Source organism: Piliocolobus tephrosceles, chromosome 7, assembly GCF_002776525.5.
Source record: "Piliocolobus tephrosceles isolate RC106 chromosome 7, ASM277652v3, whole genome shotgun sequence".
Taxonomy (NCBI): Eukaryota; Metazoa; Chordata; class Mammalia; order Primates; family Cercopithecidae; genus Piliocolobus; species Piliocolobus tephrosceles.
The window spans coordinates 92,814,847-92,835,821 of record NC_045440.1 but is presented as its reverse complement, the minus strand read 5'-3'; the positions used below and the strand labels follow the sequence as shown (position 1 = coordinate 92,835,821).

General features: G+C 37.8%; 1 protein-coding gene across 1 annotated transcript in view; it reads left to right on the top strand.

The window, feature by feature from the left end:
• Positions 1 to 20,975, top strand: part of RUNX1T1 (RUNX1 partner transcriptional co-repressor 1) — a 136,843-nt gene that overhangs the window by 89,329 nt on the left and 26,539 nt on the right. Inside the window, 4 exon segments of the mRNA XM_023222886.1 lie at positions 2,425 to 2,606; positions 14,786 to 15,036; positions 19,663 to 19,748; positions 20,306 to 20,507. Coding sequence (XP_023078654.1) covers positions 2,425 to 2,606; positions 14,786 to 15,036; positions 19,663 to 19,748; positions 20,306 to 20,507 — 721 coding nt within the window.

Below are 20,975 nucleotides of genomic sequence, written 5' to 3'. Positions count from 1 at the left end.
TGGTCAGATACGTAAATACTTGTCATTGTGCTACAGTTACCTACAGTATTCAGTACCGTTCATGCTGTACATGTTTGTAGCCTAGGAGCCATAGACTATACCATATATCCTAGGTGTGTAGTACTACGTTTAAGTACCCTCTTATGATGTTTGCATGATGAAATCATGTAACAGTGCATCTCTCAGAATGTATCCCCATTGTTAATCAGTGCATGACAGTATTTCAGAATGATTTTTTTTTTTTTTAATTAGACTGAGTCTTGCTCTGTTGCCTAGGCAAGTGTGGTGGTATGATCTCAGCTCACTGCAACCTCCGTCTCCCGGTTTCAAGCTATTCTGCTGCCTCAGACTCCCAAGTAGCTGGGACTACAGGTGCATACCACCACGCCCAGCTATTTTTTTGTATTTTTAGTAGAGATGGGGTTTCACCATGTTGGCCAGGCTGGTCTTGAACCCTTGACCTCAAGTGATCCACCCGCCTCAGCCTCTGGAAGCGCTGGGATTACAGGCGTGAATGAGCAACTGCACCGGCCCAAGATGAATTTTAAAAACTTTAAAAATGTTCACATAGAAATGTTATTTTTGCTTTATTATTTTATGACACGAGGTATGTAAACTCTATTTTTACTGAGGAGAAAAGAGTTTAAAAATGTATATACAATATATTATCCACATGTGCATCTTTACTAATTACAAAGAGTTTTATTTGAACATTGTTATGTGTAGGAAGTCATTTCCATTGTTACAGTGTATGGCATGCACTTATCTTTAGCAAATACCCTAATATTTTATATCTTGTGTAGAAATATGCTTTGGTGTGATTACGAGATGGTTTCTTGATGGATACTGTTAGAAAATGGACTTGAGGGGGGTTAGTGGGTGAGGGGAGAGAGAGCATTAGAACAAATAGCTAATATATATGAGTCTTAAAACCTAGATTATGGGTTAATAGGTGCAGCAAATGACCATGGCACACATCTACTTATGTAACAAACCTACATGCTCTGTACTTGTACCCTGGAACTTAAAAAAAAAAAAAAGGAAAAGTTAAAAGGAGTTCTTCAGAGTAAAGGAAAATGATATAGGCCAGAAACTTGGCTCTACATAAAGAAATAAAGAGCACTGACGGAAAAAAAAAAAAAAAAAAATGGATTTGAGGTACAAGTAGCCAGCCATAGTTCCTGTCCATGATTCTCTAGAGGGCTATTTTTTAAGGCTCTTGGGCCCCAAAATTGAGTCAGCCGGACCTCTCCTGTATTCAGAAATGCTTTTCTACCTGATGGGTTAATCGGTGTACATGGCACCTGGTTCCTGCAAATGAAATCTTCAAGTTGCAAAGAGATTTATGTGATTGATCTTTCCCGGAATTAAGTGTTATTGGGGATGAGTGCTAATGACTTTTCCCAGTATCCTCTCCTTTCTTCTGCCTTACTGCCCCTCCCCAAACAATAATAAAAATAAGAGAGAGAGAAAGCAATGACAATCTGGATTTATAATGTCAAAGTAAGTTCAGAGTAAAATGCCTTCTTAGGTTTTCATTTTAATGCCTTTACTATGTGTGAAATTGCCTCTTTCTCTCCTATTACATTTGAGATTGCCAGAATTACCGATCAGCCTATCAGCCAGCCTGTTCTTTATTCAAGGTGCTGACCTAGCTGAGGAGGAAGAGTGACCAGTATACGGGGTTTCTTCTAACATTAGAAGAAATATGTGTGTGTCTGTATGTGTGTGTGTGTATACATTCCTTAGAATAAAACTGATACAAAGAAGGCAGATTACTTTTGAAGACTACTAGAATATACTGCTTTATGCATTAATTCCATCTGGGATGTGTGACTATACCCAGGCCATTACTTAAATGTTGTCTGAACTTGATGACTATGGAAAATAATCTCTGTGTTCATGTCTATATTTTTAAGTGTATTTTCATTAAGTTAGTACTTGATAAAAGATACTTTCTAGGATTAGCCTGCTTGACCTTTGTGAGTCACCAGGTACAAAATTGAGGGTATCAGGGCAACTATTCTGAAATCAATTGGACTATGTATATATTTTGTATACCCTTTATCTTCCCTGTGGAGAACAAAAGTTCTTATTGTTAGAGCTAGGTTCTCACATACTGCAGAACATATATTCGAGTATAAAGTGACCCTAAAAATAATGTGCCACTCGCAATGTTATCAGTGAAGAAATAAAAGAGAGGTAAGGTAATATACAAGGGTCAGTCACCTCACACTTAGAGCAGTCTGGGCACATGGTAGCCCAGTGCTGAGAATTGTGCCTGTGGTTCCAGTCCATGGCATGCATTTGACCTTTGATGTAGCTGCATTGCATACTCTGCTCCAGTGTTCAAAAAGCAGAGTAAGTCAACAGGACAGAAGAAACCTTTCAGTCCTTCCTCTCATTCCTGTCATTCCCTTGCAGGCCAACTTGCCCCTGCTACAGCGTGAGCTCCTCCACTGCGCAAGACTGGCCAAACAGAACCCTGCCCAGTACCTCGCCCAGCATGAACAGCTGCTTCTGGATGCCAGCACCACCTCACCTGTTGACTCCTCAGAGCTGCTTCTCGATGTGAACGAAAACGGGAAGAGGCGAACTCCAGACAGGTGAGAGGGAGGAGGAGCCTGGATGAACCATGGCCTTTTTCTCAATGTTTAATACGTTTATTGTGACAATTAAACTGCCGGCCTATGTCTCTTGCACAATAGCAATAAGCTATTGTGGCCATCGTGAGAATCTGTCTCTGGCCTGGGATTTTACAGAGTTTTAAATCTCTGGCTTGTGACAGTTTGGCTTTTGTATAGATTAATCTTTTCTGCTTGTAATATTAAAGCTAAATGGTGAAGATGAATGATTTTTCAGATTTTCCAAGTACAACTGATGGCTCTTAGATGCACATCAGTATTTAAATTCTCATTTATTATGTAATTTAACCCAACCACATATTTTACTTCAATATTCTGAAATTGGCTGTTCCTAGTTTCCTTACAATGTGATGGTTTTGAAGCTTGTCTCTATGTATTTCTTAACACAGTACAGTAGCTATTTGTTTTGGTTTGTATATGAACTAAGAGAAAACTTCTGGGACACTAGATGAACTAAGTGAAGATAAGAGTTATACAGTAGAGACCATAGATGGTATTTTTGCTGAAAATTTTACTTGTTAGATACTGTTCTATCAGATACTGTGCTCTCATAACTGAGAATGCAAAGAAATGTAACATAAAACTACTTCTCCATTAAACCCTACAAAGTAATTGTTTAATAAAGCATACACATGAAATTTCCCATTTACCGTAGTAAAATAATTTTTATGAATACCTCATCCTCATCTGTATCTTCTGATATAGGAATGCACAGTCTCATTAGCATCATTTTGCATAGTATTTTTGAAATATGGAGATTTTTACAATGAAGCTATATTCAAAAACTTATTTAGCATATACTTTCTTTCTTTCTCTGCTTATCTATTCTCTTTTGCTGCATTTCATCAGGCATGGGTGTAACAGCCTTCGAGAGGTTAACACCCTGACACAGTTATGTTCCACATTCATAGGAGCTTAAGATCTTTGGAGCTGCTCAGAGACATCTATTTGTGACCGACTTAGCTATCCTTAAATGTATTAGCTGCTTTGCAAATCAGAATGTTATTTAAAAGCCAGCCAGTTTACATACTGTTATTACATAATCATCTGTTAAGCAGTTTTTATGCTGCAATCTCTGGAATTTTGCTCCTCTTGACATAGAACCTCTTAATAGTTTAAAACAGTTAAATATTAGTCTCCTTTTGACGTATTGTAGGCCTACCTTCATTTGTGACCCACAAACAGAGCTACTTTCTTATTCTTACAACTCGTATTTTCTTGGTCACATTGAAGAGTGAAATAGAGCACTTAGTAATTTAGTTTTTAAAGGGAACTGCTTAATCCTGATGCTTGAGTGGTGTGTCCACATGATGCTGAAAACCAAGAGGTGGCTCAACATTAGATGATTTACATGTGCATTCCTGTTTGACCTGAACCCATTTACCCTGCAGGAAATGAGTATGACATACAGATAGTGAGATATTTTAGCTCCATGATGAAAGAATGAAGGAGAGACTCAATGGAAAATTGGAAGAAGGAAATGTATTTAGGGTTGTTGGGGTGGGGGGAGTGTAACAGGGAAAGGTTTAGATAGCTAAGATAAATGTAGAGATGATCCTGTAGGCAAAATTGAAAATGCACACAACTTAGTCTGGCATTCCTCACCGCTAAATAACCATAACAGGGAATACGAAAATCTGTTTCATTCATTTCTCTATATTTCCAACTGTTTTCTCACTAGCTCTTTCCCAGTATTTTATGTTTGAATGTATTGTGACTTTAGACTATCATTGGACAGTCCTAAGGTAAGTGCTGGGCAGTATGTTAACATTGACGTGAAAACTTCATCTTAAATTCCGCAGATGCTCAGCATTCTTGTTTTGATGCTCCGTCGCTGTGCATGCATCAGTGTATGCATTCAGTCAGGTAGAACTCTCCTAAAAAGAGTCTTTGGTCTGATTTTCCCTTTGGTTTTTCATGGATGGTTGCCAGAGTCAGAGTTCACATGGTTGATCTTTGGATGCAATATTCTTTATCAAATGGAGCACTGAAATATACATTATATCGCAAAGATGGCAAATGGGTTTCCTTACAGTTAGGAGGAAGGGTAATGAGAATATGTTGTGTAAATACATTTGTATCTTGTGGGAATTTGATCAGAGCCAAGAAAATATGGGCCTCTACAGTATTTTTTCTTTTTGCATATATTTTCTGTATCTTGTTTGCATATGCATTTTCCTCTTCTCTGGTTATTTATCTGTATATCCAGATCTACTATATGAAATTTTATAGAGTATGGAGCTGTCTGACAGCAGAGCTTTTTTTGTTTTACTGAATGTTTTGTTGGTACATATGGTCTGACATGGATGAGCAGCCACGGTGAGATTTTGGAGTCTATTAAACTGGCTCATTAAAAAGATCAATCTGTTTCTGTAATAACACTGGGAGCCATCAGTCACTAAAAGAGGGAAAAACTGACACCTGAGGAGAAAACACATTTTGGTAATTTGTTCATGACATGTCATGAACAAAAGAGCGCTCTATATTTTGTTTACAACTTTGGGAGCTTAAATTCTGTGACGATTGCTGAGTTAATGTACTAAACAGTCATCACGTGTTTCAGGGATGGGTTTTGGCAAATTTAACTTTCTTCTTGTCCTTAAATATGATTGTCACTGGTTGTGTTTTTTTTCTTTTTTTAAACATTATTGTTATTTACAGAGAAATGAGTACTCTAGGGAAGTCTATGAAATCTTTTCTTTTTTTTCTTCTTGTATGGAACAGTGAAATGTTTTCTACTTTCTTTTAAACATAGCTCTGAGGAGTGTCTCTGAACAAGTGTACTGATTTTGTAGGTCTGTGAGAGAATATTGTAGAACCCAAAGTAGAAAAAGACAATTTTTGTTATACAATTATGTTATTTATTTCCCAAAATATTAGGGAAACTAAGTAGAAATTCTGATTTCTATTCTTTGTTAATATGTAAAAGTCAGTTATTTATAGTAAACATTTATTCTTCTACCATGCTGTGGTGGGAGGTGCTGAAGAAGGGAATGCAGTCTTTTGTTTTGGAGCCATGTAAATGAAATGAACACTCTCTCAGATAGAGAGTAGAAGCTAAGAGCACTCTTTAAAACTGCTCACCGTGGTAGCTCGTAAAGACACAAGCACTTTTGTGTAGGAGGAAGGAAAAGAACTGTTAGATAATGCTTTCTTTCTTTGAGACTGCAGAATGGATTAAAATTATTAAGACTTAAAGAAAATAATTGTGTTAGGATGATTATCATTGCTGTCTTTCTTTTCTCAGAGCTTTGATATCACAGCTTTTTGATCTGATTTGCCTTTAGTATCGTGTTCTCACCTGTTATGCTACTTTTCTGATTTAGGGTTTTTCTTGCTTAAGAAATCAAATCAAATAATCTTTGCTTTTGTATAGGTAACGTTGTTGTTTTGTTTCCCATTTTGTTCCCCCTACTATCTCAAATGATTGATGTTAAGTATTAATCCCCTTCTTACATGTCATTATTTTAATGTAATTATGCTTTACATTACTCTTAGTTTAACACTTCTAAACTTTCAATACAAAGGCCATGTAGTTGGATTAATATGTATTTCCTCCTCCCCCAAGAATTAAACATTATTCTCTAAAAAGACTTGCATGAACTTTAGAGATATGTAATTTGTCACCTGGGAGGGATCTTATGGATACACCAGGCCCCGTTCTTTTTTTTTTTTTTTTTTTTTTTTCCCTTAGGCATGGTCTGCAGTGTTGCCCAGCTGGTTTCGAACTCCTGGTCTCATGTGATCCTCCCACAGTGTTGGGATTACAGGCATTAGCCACCACACCCTGCCTTTTTGCATGTCATACCAAAAGAAAAAACAATTATACATACTTTAAATTTATGGATTTGCTCATGGGATGTTATCTGTATTTTTTTTTTTTTTTTTTTTTTGAGACAGTGTCTAGCTATGTTGCCCAGGCTGGTCTCAAACTTCTGGGCTCATGTGAACCTGCTGCCTCAGGCTCCTGAGTAGCTAGGACCTAGGTGTGCACCACCACACCCAGCTGGCTCCCATCTCTTTATTCTTGCACAAAGTAAGGCCCAAAAAACTTGCCTAATGTTGCAAAGTTTCTTAGTGAGAAACAAGCATATTTTCATACTTGAAATCTTCCAGTTGCATAAAATATGTTTCAATGTGCAGAATTTAAATAAGGAAACTCAACTAAGACTTAAGCTTCTCTTTTTACACCTTACTTTCCCTCATTTATTTTCTATAGTTGCTCAAGTGGGTAGATGCCATAGTATAACATTCTGAGGTTTTATATATCTTTTTAACGATAGAAGAGCCACAGCTAGCCTGTGTTCCTGACTTAATGAGTCAGTTAGAAAATGCTGAAGGTTGGAGGGTCAAAGGCAATCATTTTGAAATCATATTGGTTGTATTTGTAAGATTTGTTACAACAGTACACACCAACTAAACCGACTAGGTCCATTTTTTTGTTTGTTTCTGTAAAATGAAGGAGATTTCACTATTTTTATCTTTCTAAAAGAAAAGATAGATATGCTTTACAAGGAATTGTAGGGTCAATTGTGCAAATAAGAATTAAATTTGTATAACCTGCATTCAGTATTTTATGAAAAAAAGTAGGGATTTTATGTCAATTTATACATTCTAGTTTGTGTTCCTTCTATTATGTATTCCACAGTTGCAAGGAGTGATTTTTAAAAATATTAGTCACATCAATTGGGAGGTCTTTCAGTGAAATAGCACAATATTACATTTATTTATTTATTTATTTATTTATTTATTTGAGATGAAGTTTTGCCCTTGTTGCCCAGGCTTCGGTGAGGGATCTTGACTCACTGCAACCTCCACCTCCTGGGTTCAAGTGATTCTCCTGTCTCAGCCTCCCAAGTAGCTGAGACATCGGGGCCCACCACCATGCCTGGCTAATTTTTTGTATTTTTATTAGAGACGGGGTTTCACCATGTTGGCCAGGCTGGTCTCGAATTCCTGACCTCAGGTGATCCACCCACCTCGGCCTCCCAAAGTGCTGGGATTACAGGCATGAGCCACACAGCACAAAATTATAGAGGGCATTTTGTTCTCTCTACATTCCAGCTTCAACTTTAACTTGTTAGCCTGATTCTTGCTGCTTTGTTAGGGTCTAACCTTACTTCATACTCCTCACTTCTTAATCTGTATTCCAGCTGATGGTTTCTGCTGTCTTTCCTAGTTCTTATGTGTCGTAATTCTATTAATACCTCACAGCCTAACTGAATATCTACTATTTGAATGAAAGCTTCCCAATTATAAATACTATAATAATGGTTACTGTTTACTGAGCACTTCAGGTATGCTGGGCCCTGTGCTAAATAATTGACAGACTAACATATAGCATTCATTTCCTCACAATCCTATGACATAGACTCAAGAAGGCCAAATAATGTGTGTGAAGTCACATGGCTTGTCAGAAGCCCTAATGGGATTCTGACCTTAGGTTCTCGGACTCAAACGCCCGTGCTCTCATAGCCATGATTCTGTACCGTTAGCCTCTGAATGCGCCTGCTTGAAAACAAAGTGCTTTGATTAACTTATTGAATGCCAAATTCACGTTAGGCTCTTTTCTTAGATTCTTTCCTATAGTTCTCTCCATAGCTTTGGATAATCATTTCCCATTTTGCAGGCAGAAACACTGAGGCTCTTAGGGGATTCAGCCTCTTGAGTTCATATGGACAGCAAATAGCATAGCCACAATTTGAAGCCAAGTCCATGCGACTCTAAAACCTCTGTCTTTTTGAGTACATATTCTGGAGTAATCTCTCACTGTGCTCTCACATACCACATTTGTTCTGTTTTTAATGGTACTTTTTGTATACATGTCCTGTATGAAAGTATAGAAGTCTTGTACCTCCAATTAAATCATTTTAATGGTAAAGAATTAAAGTCTGCCCTAAATAATAATCTTATGGAAGGTTGAGGGACCATGTTTCTCTCATCTTGGTACTGCCACTGAAGTACAGGATAGTGCATTGCACATACTGGGGACCTAAAACAAAGCAGAACACTACAAACAGAACAAAAACCGCTGTTGATCAAATAATTCAAATTAAACTTAATGCAGTCATTTTTAGTAGTGTATTAAATGGTCTCTCTTCCGGGCATCTTTATTTATTTGTTTGGTTAAAAAATGCATCTCTGAAATACAATAAAAACAGCCACAGACAGCCCAGGAACCAAATGCAGTGATTGGTTCACTGACCAGAAAAAACTGGAGGGCTCCAATAGAAACATACAGATGACAGATTCGAATAAGAAAGCAGAGTTCCAAACAGCAGGAGCAGCAGAAATTGAATACTTCAGCATGGCAGAGATTAGGGAAGGCAAGGGGAACAGCCACTAACAGACAGCCTAACTGTTGAGCAGATGGTCAGCTTCAGACATGTGACGGAAGCATTCCACCTTCTCACTGCTGGAGGGAAGGCTCAGATGGCTCCCCCAACCTGCATATTGCAATCCTTGAAGGGCTGGACATCACATTTGTGTGTCTGGAGTGGCAAGTATCCACCTGCCTCTTATTTACTTCTAAAAGTATTAGCACACTGTTCAGAAAGTTCTCACTCCTAGGTGGTTGTTTAGCAATGGAGAGGTTAAAGGTGCTTCTCTCCTTTAGTTTGATTTTCTTTTTAAGGATGCTGGGGAGTTTGTAATGTATTTTGTTTCAATATCTTATTCAGAACCAATAAAAGTGTATTATGTGAAATTTGTATCTAAAGTCACCTCTTTCATAACCATTTCTGAAGAGACCTTTTGCTAAATTATGTTTTAAAAATAATGATGATGAGAATGATTGCCCCCCCACCTTGATTCCATGTCTAGTCCTTCTATGGCAGTCTTAAACTGCACGTGTTAGAAAAGGAAAGGAAGATGTCTTTGATGTTATTAAGGTCTTTAGTCTGTGTTTAATAGAACTACCATCCTAAGATTTAGATACAGACTTCTAAAATATAAGAATAAAATAAAGTAAGTCTTTAATGCCTGGTCTTAAAAGAATTTTAGACCCAGTGTCTCACTTCTACTCATTTTTCAAGGAACTACAGTCTAGGGATGGGACTTGGCTGGGCTGCTGAGACAAACAGCAAACAAATCTGGGGCCTGTGACTCTGGGGGATACTGGTAAAGTGGGACCGTGGTGTGACAAGGGCCAAGACAAAGGTATCCTGGGACTGGAAGGAGGGACCTGTGTAGAGATGCTTGAGATCAGCAATAGGACTTGGATTTGAAAAAGAAAGTTGTAGAGTGACTTCAAGTTTCTACTTGGGTGACTAGGTAGAAGATGGTACAGAAAGCAAAAGAGAAATGAGGCCAGTTTGGACTTGTGAAATGTCCGTCAAAACTCAGATAAGTGAGTGCGTAAGGCACATAATTTATTTAAATAAATAAATAACAGGATGAATATTAGAATTTAAGTTTCTTCTTTCTTAGGTTTATTGTGGTCTATCAATTTGCCTTCCCCTAAAACAGTATTTATAGTGGTATTTCCTCACATTAAAAAAAAAGTCTTAATGTAGAGAAAAAAACTTACACCCACTTCTGCCATGGAGATTTGTCCTCTTGTTCTACTTATTGTCATGATTTTATGATGGATTTTTTTCATACTTCCCTGTTTCCTTGAATGTTACACTGTTTTATATAAATGTTACTAAGGGATTACCAGCACACACTAGCTAATCATCATTTTAAAATATTTTGTGTAGAGTTTTTGTTTTTATTTTTATTTTTTCCTCGAGATGGAGTCTTGCTCTGTCACCTAGGCTGGAGTGCAGTGGCATGATCTTGGTTCACTGCAACCTCCCTGCCTCAGGTTCAAGTGATTCTTCTGCTTCAGCCTCCCGAGTAGCTGGCACTACAAGCATGCTCCACCACGCCTGGCTAATTTTTGTATTTTCTGAGATGGGGTAAAGTATAAGTTAGGTTGCCTCTTAATTTGTTTCTACAAGTGTTGTTTTCTATTAGTCCCATTTCACTGAGCAGAATACTGAAGCCAGAAAGATAGTAACTGGAGATCACACAACTGAGTCCTAAGGATCCCCTGCCCTTAGAACATTAAACCTCGAGAGAGAAATGATTGGGATCTAAATGTTGAAGTGGTTACATTGTGTTGAGGAAATGTCTCCTGGTAAGGAGATAGAACATCCTCAGGTAGACTTAAAAAACAAATAAAATCTTTCAGAAATACTTAAGACATAACAGACTTCTCACTTCAAATTTCGACTAGAATTTGAGTTATTTCATGGGTATACTGGTATGGCACAATGAAAAGTCTTTGCTAATTTTGCCTAATACACTTAAAAGGGCAACGAAGAATGCAAATATGGACTTCACCCAAGCAAATGAGATATAGGTAGTTGTAGGCATTTCTAAGAGGCAGACAGACAAATTGCAATTGTTTGAGTTACCCTTCTCAACATACATGCTTTGAATAGAACTGGCCTTATAAGTAGACATTAGTAATTTGAGGAAGCACCAGAGAGACCCTTCATAGCTTTATTTTTGTGGACAGTGGAAGTTTTTGTATTTTCTTTTTTCCCCCTTCTTTTTGAAAGAGGATCTCACTCTGTGGCTCAGGCTGGAGTGCAGTGGTATGATCATGGCTCACTGCAGCCTCAATCTCGGGCTCAAGTGATCCTCCTGCCCCAGCTTCCTGAGTATCTAGGACTACAGGTGTACGTCACCATGCCCAGCCAATTTTTTTATTTTTTGTAGAGACAAGGTCTCACTATGTTGCCCAGGCTGGTCTCAAACTCCTGTGCTCAAACAATCCTTCCTCCTGGAGCCTTCCAAAGTGCCAGGACTACAGGTATTAGTCACCACACCTCTGCAAGTGTTAATGTTTCACAATTGTTAGAATGTAAACTACCCTTGTGAGGTCATGAGCTTTATTATTTCAGTAGCTAGCAGGGTGATGGGCCCCAGGATAGGAGAGTAAGACCTGATTGAAATGAGAGAACAGACTCGGGCCCTAGCCTGCCTTTTAGGACGTTACTGCCCTTGCTTTAGGAAAAAATAATGCTTTTTTCCTCCCATTTAACTCGGTCATTGAAGTAATAGCACTGAACAAAGGGTTCCCCTAAGGATGAAGATAAATAGCGTATCTAACCATTTAAAAATTGTAAAAATTATTCCAATGTTGTTGTTGTTTTCATTGATCAAGGGAGAGAAAACTAGTAAGTTGGGGTGGTTTGAACCAAATAGGGCAAAGAAAGATGTTTCATTATTTAGAAATTCTACAGGGGCTGCACTGAGATAAGAGGATGTTTTCTAATTTTTGCACAAAAAATAAGGTATAAATAATAAATTGTTCAAACCAAGGAACAGAGAACTTGGCTAAGGCGATTGCCTTAGGTACTTATGGTTTGGGCAGAGGACTATCAGCACTGTGTGTTCTGATCTGCATAACTATGATATTTAGCTGTAAATATAAAATACTTGAATTGCAGAGTTTGCAAACTAAAAGGGACTGCAGAAATCATCTAGTCCAGTGGTTTTCAAACTTAATTTTAGCCGCAGACTTTTTCCTTTAAAAATGAAATCTTAAGTGGAACCCCGATGATTAACACAGATAATAAAAAGTGGGTTCCTCTGGCACTTTAAATCTTGAGAATCTTGATTCTTTGGGGGAAAAGTTCTTCATTGCCTACAGAATCCCTTAAGCACCTCAGGTGGCACAGTTTGAAAACCACTGATCTAGTCCAACCCTTTCGTTTTACAGATGAATAAACTGAGGTCCAGAGAGGTTAAGTGACTTGCCCAAGGTCACACAGCTAGTCATGGAAGAGCCAGGACTAGATCTCAGGTCTCTTGATTCCCAGTCCAGTGCTCTTTCCACTACACCACACTGCCAGTAAGGTAGGTGCTATGTTAGCATTATGTTCATAGCCGCTAATAGTCTTCAGTATTTTCCAACTGATTTATGCTGATAATATGCATTGAATATTGAAGTGTATTACTTAGAAATTTGTAGGATATGCAAATACAGATTAGAATCACATGGGTATACTTTTAGAAGATAAATCAGTATCTAGAATGTTTCAGTTCACTTTTAAAAATTATTTATTTATTTATTTATTTTTGAGACAGAGTCTGGCTCTGTCTCCCAGGCTGGAGTGCAGTGGCCGGATCTCAGCTCACTGCAAGCTCCGCCTCCCGGGTTTACACCATTCTCCTGCCTCAGCCTCCAGAGTAGCTGGGAGTACAGGCGCCCACCACCTTGCCCGGCTAGTTTTTTGTATTTTTAGTAGAGATGGGGTTTCACCGTGTTAGCCAGGATGGTCTCGATCTCCTGACCTCGTGATCCGCCCATCTCGGCCTCCCAAAGTGCTGGGATTACAGGCTTGAGCCACCGCGCCCGGCCTAAAAATTATTTTAAAGCAGTGCAATTAGGTAATGTCTCAGCTACACTGGATATTTTAGTCTGATATCAATGATCAATATGTAAGGAGTCAGTATGTTTTAGTGTAGACACATACTTTGATGGGAGTGGAATTAGGATTCCTGGCTGCCACTCCCTTGGGGGCTATGCTCTGCCATCATTTCCAATATTGGCCAGTCTATTCAGAATAGGGCATCCCTCTTAGTATGTAGTGGGCATGTTCTTTAACATAAAACTCAGAAGATTTACCCTCAGTTCTTTCTATGTCTTTACCGTCTGTCTCTAAGTCCTTTATTCTTCTCAACCTGGTGTGTATGAATTGTCACTGCGAGGCCCACCCTAAAGGGGCATAAAGGATGGTTCATTGTAGAATCCCGTTGCCCCTGATCATCTCTGTTGTTGATTCAGTTTCCACCTGGATTGCTCTAGTATTATCAGACAAAGACTAGATGCTGTCAGTAGATACCAGGAAAGTAGAAAAAGTGCCTCTATGCTGCTATTTTACTACCTAAAATAAAGAAGGCATGTAGAAGTCTGTAGCCACTGTGAACCAGTAGAATTCTTATGAGAAAATGTCTCTGAGAAAATAGATGTTACCACCTGTCTAAAGATAAGAGTGCCGGTCTTGTAAGTAAAAAGTAAGTTTGGGGGCAGTGATTACAGTCAAAGTTGAATATGGTTTGTTTCTATTTTATTGAATATATTAGAGGCTAGTCTCTAAGCAGTAGAAGTATATACAGCCAGAAATTACTTCTTGAGTCCTACATTTATTTGAGAATCAAGGAATCGTGACTAGTTATCAGGTCTTATTTATAGAATGCATTCCTTCTGAAAGCCGAGTTCGGAGTCCTGTGCATCACATGATGATGTGTCGTCAGGGTGTTCCCGTCCTGCCGTATGACCTGATAACCCCAGACAGGATACATTAGCTCTCTGGGTATGTGTTTCCTCAACTTTAAAATAAGGGTGTTGACCTAGATCTTCCTTCTAGTCCAGGCTAGCTCTGTATGACTGCTGATTGATTACCTTGGTGACTCAAGATAATGTCAGGGTCCCAGACATTGCATTGCATACTGTATTCACTCAGTTTGATCCTTACTTTCCTGTAGAACTTTCTGTGATGATGGAAATGTTACATATCTGTGCAGTCCACTACTGAAGCCACTGGCCACGCGTACCTGTTGAGCACATGAAATGTGGCTGCTGATACTGAAGAACTGAATTTTAAGCTTTATTTAATTTTAAGTAACTTACATTTTAAGTTAAGCAACCACGTGTAGCTAATGTATTGAACAACACAGTTCTTAGATGTTCTCTGACACAGAAGTCAGATACCAAGCAGAATAGGTGTAGCTCAAGTGTTCATCAAGAGAATGGTGATGTTTTACCTTGATGACTCTTCATCAAATATAGTCAGTCTTAGGGTAACTTGTTAGAAATCAAGCACTGTTTTTTGAATGAAAATGTTATCTACAGGAGACTTGAGTTTCCTCTTGTTTGTGACTTAACTACATGAGCTTCAACTGAAAAGATATTTGCTAATTTGATGAGAAGTGAAGCATTTTCTCCTATCTGCAAGCTTGTGATCATTTAGGTCTCGACACAGGTCTCAGTGAATTCCCGTATGTTTTCTGGGAAGCTGAGTTTAGAAGGTTTCTGGTCAATAAAAAATATTCTGTCTTTATTCCAAGCTAAAATATGAGTGACTGAACTGTGCTGATTTCTGAATAGATGATGAAACAAACTCTTGTTTTTTCCCTCTTAGAACCAAAGAAAATGGCTTTGACAGAGAGCCTTTGCACTCAGAACATCCAAGCAAGCGACCATGCACTATTAGCCCAGGCCAGCGGTACAGTCCAAATAACGGCTTATCCTACCAGCCCAATGGCCTGCCTCACCCCACCCCACCTCCACCTCAGCATTACCGTTTGGATGATATGGCCATTGCCCACCACTACAGGGACTCCTATCGACACCCCAGCCACAGGGACCTCAGGGACAGAAACAGACCTATGGGTAAGACTGAAGGATCTGTTCACTTCTTATGGGATTGGGTGCTTGAAGACTTGCACCATTACTTCTGAACTGAACTTCAGGCTTGAAATCTGTGATAGGGATAAAAATTATCTTATCTTGCTTTATATTGTCTCCTTTATGAAAAAAACTTGATTGATATTAATAGACTTTTCCACAGCTGTGCGCTCTCTCTGTCCTAATCACTTGTATTCTTTATGACAGTACACTAAATTTCTTTGGAGGAGGGCATCTGTATTAATACAAGACCCTCAATTGTTGTGTTGGTAACAAATGCAAAATAAATTTTTAGCTTGAATTCTCTTTTAACACGAGACTTCATATGCAGTGTGCCTGCCACAAATATTTTTAAAAATCACTTTATTTTCTTGCATTGTATCTTTTGTTTCAGATAGTCTCTACATTTATTTTGATTTTTTTCGAGCCTCTATGATATTCCATATTTCCAAAGTATGATATGGTATGCTATCTGTGGCTTAACAGATATTTCCTGAGGAATGATTTGGTACTTTTTTTCACTTGAAAATGCCAGTGATTAAAGTTAATATTGACAATTTTGGGTCAAGGATTGGAATACTGAAGAAGTGAATTTGGGCAAATATGTGTTCTATTTCCCTGTGTTCATTCCTTCTTTGCATAAAACTATTAGAAGTAAAGCATTTTGTCTGGGTGCAGTGGCTCACGCCTATAATCCCAGCACTTTGGGAGGCCGACATGGGTAGATGAGTTTGAGCTCAGGAGTTTGAGACCAGCCTGGGCACTGTGACAAAATCCCGTCTCTACTAAAATTACAGAATTAGCCAGGCATGGTAGTGGACTCCTTTAGCCCCAGCTACCTGTGGGGCTGAGGCAGGAGGATCGCTTGAGCCCAGGAATCAGAGGTTACAGTGGGATGAGATCATGCCACTGCACCCCACACACTGCACCCCAGCCTGGGTGGCAGAGCAAGACCCTGTCTCAAAAAAAAAAAAAAAAAGTAATAAAGCATTTTGAAGACATTGCCTTCTGTAGAACAAATGTCTACCATGAAAAATGAGAGAGAAGATGAACAAGGTAAGTTTTTAAACACATGATAAGTGGTTCCGTGGTGGAGATGATAGTGTATCAGAGGGTTATTAGTAAGTACACTATTACTGGGCTGCCTTCAATTCTTAATTAGTGATGAGTCTAACTGAGAGCAATAGTGAGTCTCCTCTTCTTTTTCCATCTCCTGTGTCCACATCACCCACCAACGGGACTTTCTCTACCTTGTAACTAATTGCTGGCAAACTTTCCTGATGCGGGTGACTTAGTGACTAGTACACTAGAAAGAGCAGGTGATGAAGTGCAAGTAGAAAACCCAAAAACAGAGCTGAGGATACAGAATTCTGGGGAATGCAGCCAGCCAGTTATTCACTACTTGATTACAGTGATGGTGGTTTTTGTTTTTGTTTTTTTAGCCACAGTCAGAGTCTAATATATAAAGTTTACATTCGATTTCCAAGTGTGTTGCTAGCAAACAGGGGCTCCACGTGTAGGGCCTTTTTTGCCTTTCTACGCCCAACACCCCAAATGTTTAGAAAGCAGAGAGTCAGGATGAGGGGAGGGGCGATTGAAGCTTTGGTTGTAAGATAGTAAATTAGTAGTTCTGGTTCTCCACAACAGTAATTTCTATGTTTATGTAGTGTGTCAGACAAATGGCTAAGCATATAATTTGTGCTTTCTTAATAGCCAATCTGTCTAATGTTCTCGCAGGTACCATTTCTGAAGAGCTTTCAAAGGTGGTTATGCTATTTCTTGATCTGGATTGATATTTGGACCCCAAAATCAAATGTGATAACAATTCCCTTCTACACAAAGCCTTAGCACTTATTTATGACTTAAGTACTGAAAACCATGATTGCATGTTTTTAAATAGCAGTGGAGTCATCAGGTCATGGTGAGACCAGGTCAAGGGATCCCATTTTGTAGATGTGTTAGCAAATGGCCTGTTTCTTAGGCAGCAGGTGCTATTTTGTGAAATATTAGTTCCAGTGCACTATACAGTAATCAGCAAGGAAGTAATTACACTTATGTGCAACGATTATGTTTTCATTAAGTAATGTAAAATATCCCTTTATGAATTATATCTGTATCCATTGGTTTTATGTGATTTTCTTCAGACCATGTTCCTCACCTTTTAATTATATTCGCTTATAAAACTAATAGTGCTAATCTCTATAAATATGTGCAGCTACTAAACTATCCCTGAAGTCTGGCAGAGTTTAGTGTGTGTTAATGTAAAATAAAATCTTGATGTATGAGCAACAAATTATGGTGTTACATCAGGCTGCCATTTTGAGAATATAAAAATTGTCATAAAGATATACTTAGTCTGGTACGATTTATAAATGCCTATTATGTGTAGGGACATATACTCACTAGAATTCTTCAGTAAAGTAACCTGTTAGCAGCATTAGTTTATAAGTAAGCTTACAGTTTTAGCCTAGTCAAAATATTCTAAAACAAAATAACCAGTTAAGTCTCAACATTAGTGTCAAATTTCCCACAAATGAAAATGTGATTATGAGCTATTTAATGATTATGAGCTATTTTCCCCGGTACATCCCTCTGGTATTATGACTATAAATAAAAATTGTGTGCTGCTGAATATTTAAGTATCTTAAATAGAGAAATTAGTAAATGTAAAATCTTGATTTATTTTTTATTTTTAAAGATTTGATTATATCTAAAAAACGACTTTCAGAGTTCAAAAGCAGCAAATGAATCTTACATTTTTTCAGCAAGTACTTAGCTCAAACGTGTTTCTAATACACTTAGTATCTTTTTTAAATGAGATGAAGCTTAGTACTGTTTCACAAATGCTGAAATCCCACTACCACAGATGTCCTGTTGCTCATTAATATTACTCCAGGCATTACAGCTTGTGTCATTACTGATTTCTTCTGCTGAATTTTTCAAGCTTTTGAGACCTCTGGAATTCTTGTCATTAAAGGCAAATATTCAGATGCCTCTAACATGAAAGTCACTGTCACATTTATATCCTTATCACTTTCTGGTTGTTTTCTGTGGTGACTAATTTTAACAGTAGTGGTTTTTCCCTAAAACACAGGCAACAAAGAAGTTAACAAAAATTACATATTTGCAAACATTTCAACTTAAAATAATCACAACAGAGCAGCAACTAAGTACTATTTCTCCCAATGTGTTTATATTATGCAAATTAATAAAACATATTTGCACTTTTACTTTTTAACCAATAGGTGGCATTGACAATTTTAACTTCTAAAATATATCTTAGAATATGTTCTAATTGGACAGGAGTGGTACAAAGCATCTTGCATTTAGCTTTTCAGTTAGTCTGAGAAAGGGTTGTCATAAATTTGTTCATTTCCATCAGGTTTAAATGAAATCTCTTTATATGGTTGGCTGAACAGAGTCATGTGACTCATCTTTATTTGTGTAAAGCAGCGGGAAAAAAAAGGGATTTCTAACCACTTAAATCTCACAAAAAGTAAAATTCAGTGTCTTATAACCCGTTTGGTCATTTAATTCTTACATAAGTTCTACAGAGAGGTAGCCCAGTTATCTAGAAACCCAAACTATAAGAAACCTTATTTGCTGTTCAGAGTAACATTTTGAGAATTGGTAACCAAAAATAATAGTTTTGTTCATTTAAATTGCAAAATAATGCCACAGCTCAATGGCTTTCCTAGCCAACAGAATATAAAGTGAATATGTAAGAGGAACAACACGTTTCCAGGCTTCTCTGATCGGAACCTTTCAGCCCCTCTTTTTAGTGAGACACGTTTACTTCCTATTTTAATGAGCATCCTAGCTAACTGCTTAAATTCGTTAACATTGGTGCTCACTTGGTAAACACTTACTTTTTCATAGTGGTATCTTAACTATGATGCTAAAGAGCATTAAGTCTTATGGACTTCAAATTAGGATTTTCAGTTGGTTCACTTGAATTTATGATATTTGTCAAATTATATCTTGTATGTTAATTTTGTAATGAAGGATGTCCAATTTACTTTTATTTTTTATTTTTTGGTAAACCAAATGAGTATATGTAGCTCCATATTATACAAGCCTTCTCTTCGTGGTCTAATTCTGTCATGTAGGTATATGTGTTAGGATTGTATTCATTTATACAAGGCTGAAATGTGGAAAAATTTACCATGCTTGTTTTGGGAAAGCATGTCCCTTCCTATGTAAAAGGACTTATGCTGTCTTTATTTTTAATGCAGGACATCAATGCTTTAAAAACCACTTAATGTCTACTTGTGGTTTCTTGTATTTATTAAGAGTTAGAATATATTTTTACTTACAGAGTGTTGCGTGGATAACTAGCTGTGGACTTGGTGTCACTTAACTGTCTCTTGTGTGTAAAATAAAGTCTTCTGACCAGCTGACCTCTAAAATTCATTCTAGTTCTAGTATTTTATCATTCTGTGAGGAACCTATTAGGTAATTCTGAATCTAAGTATGATTCATGTCTCCATTCAAAATCAAATGTATTTTTACATCATTGAGTTTGCCCACATAGTCCTTGCTGTGAGTCTGTGTGTGTATGGGTTGTATACTGAACGTTTTAGGGTTATTCAGCCTTCTCTATTTTTGTAGGGTTGCATGGCACACGTCAAGAAGAAATGATAGATCACAGACTAACAGACAGAGAATGGGCAGAAGAGTGGAAACATCTTGACCACGTAAGACATCAGTAATCATTTGGGATTAAAAAATGTTTGGAAAACAACTAGAGTGAGGTTATGTGATAAAAGCATGGTGATCCTTTGAAGGTATTATGTTTCCTGCTATCCTTGAAAAAAATAATGAGCGAGAATATTTGAAGTAGAATGTAGGATTTGATTTCTAAATTGATATGAAAGCCACTTAAGAGAAATGTTTAGATCTTGGAAAGGAATTTTCAAAGCCAGATCAGTGGGCTACTGTTTTATTGTGAAAAGGTTATTTAATTTATAAAGTAATGGGATTAGTATTTAGAGAGGTGGATTTACTGACAATAGTGCCTTCAGGTGAAATTTCCCTTCTGTCTCGTGTTCATACATCCATCTTCTCATTCCCATTGAATTTTCTCATCTGTTGGCTCTAAATTTCAAATCTAGCCATAGAAAATACTAGACCAAAACCTTCAGGGATAAAATTGCTTCCTTCATTGTCCTGAAATGGTTTGTTTCACTATTCAGTAAAATCTTTAATTGTGATGATTTATATACTCTTCCCTATTCTCCCCTTTCCCACATAGCTGTTAAACTGCATAATGGACATGGTAGAAAAAACAAGGCGATCTCTCACCGTACTAAGGCGGTGTCAAGAAGCAGACCGGGAAGAATTGAATTACTGGATCCGGCGATACAGTGACGCCGAGGACTTAAAAAAAGGTGGCGGCAGTAGCAGCAGTCACTCCAGGCAGCAGAGTCCCGTCAACCCAGACCCAGTTACACTAGGTAACTTTTCTTCAGATGAGTATCTCGAACACATATTACTTATGCTGTTAATGCTGACTTTATTTTTAACTTCTTTTTAAAATTAAAGGATATGCAAGGAATTTTAAGACAATAAACAATTTACATATCCTCCAATATGTCTTATCTGTCTGTTAGGAATTTGGGCAGATTGGCATAGACAGAGATTGCTACAAAACTTAAATTCCTTTTCCAGGTGAATGTATTGAGCCGATGGCAGAGTTTCAGCACTGAACCAGAATTTCATGTGCTTAACTAAAACTTGCACTCCTTCGTAATGCCTCAAAACAGCAAAAACAATCTCAGGGAGTGGGCCTGGGGCTTAGGCACTTCCATCAAGGTCTCTAGTGAATTCTGCCACTGCATACCAATGTTAGCACTGCACACGGGGATGTATGTTTCAAATTATTAATTCAGGAAACAGCCCGTAAGACAATCTTGTTAGTTGAA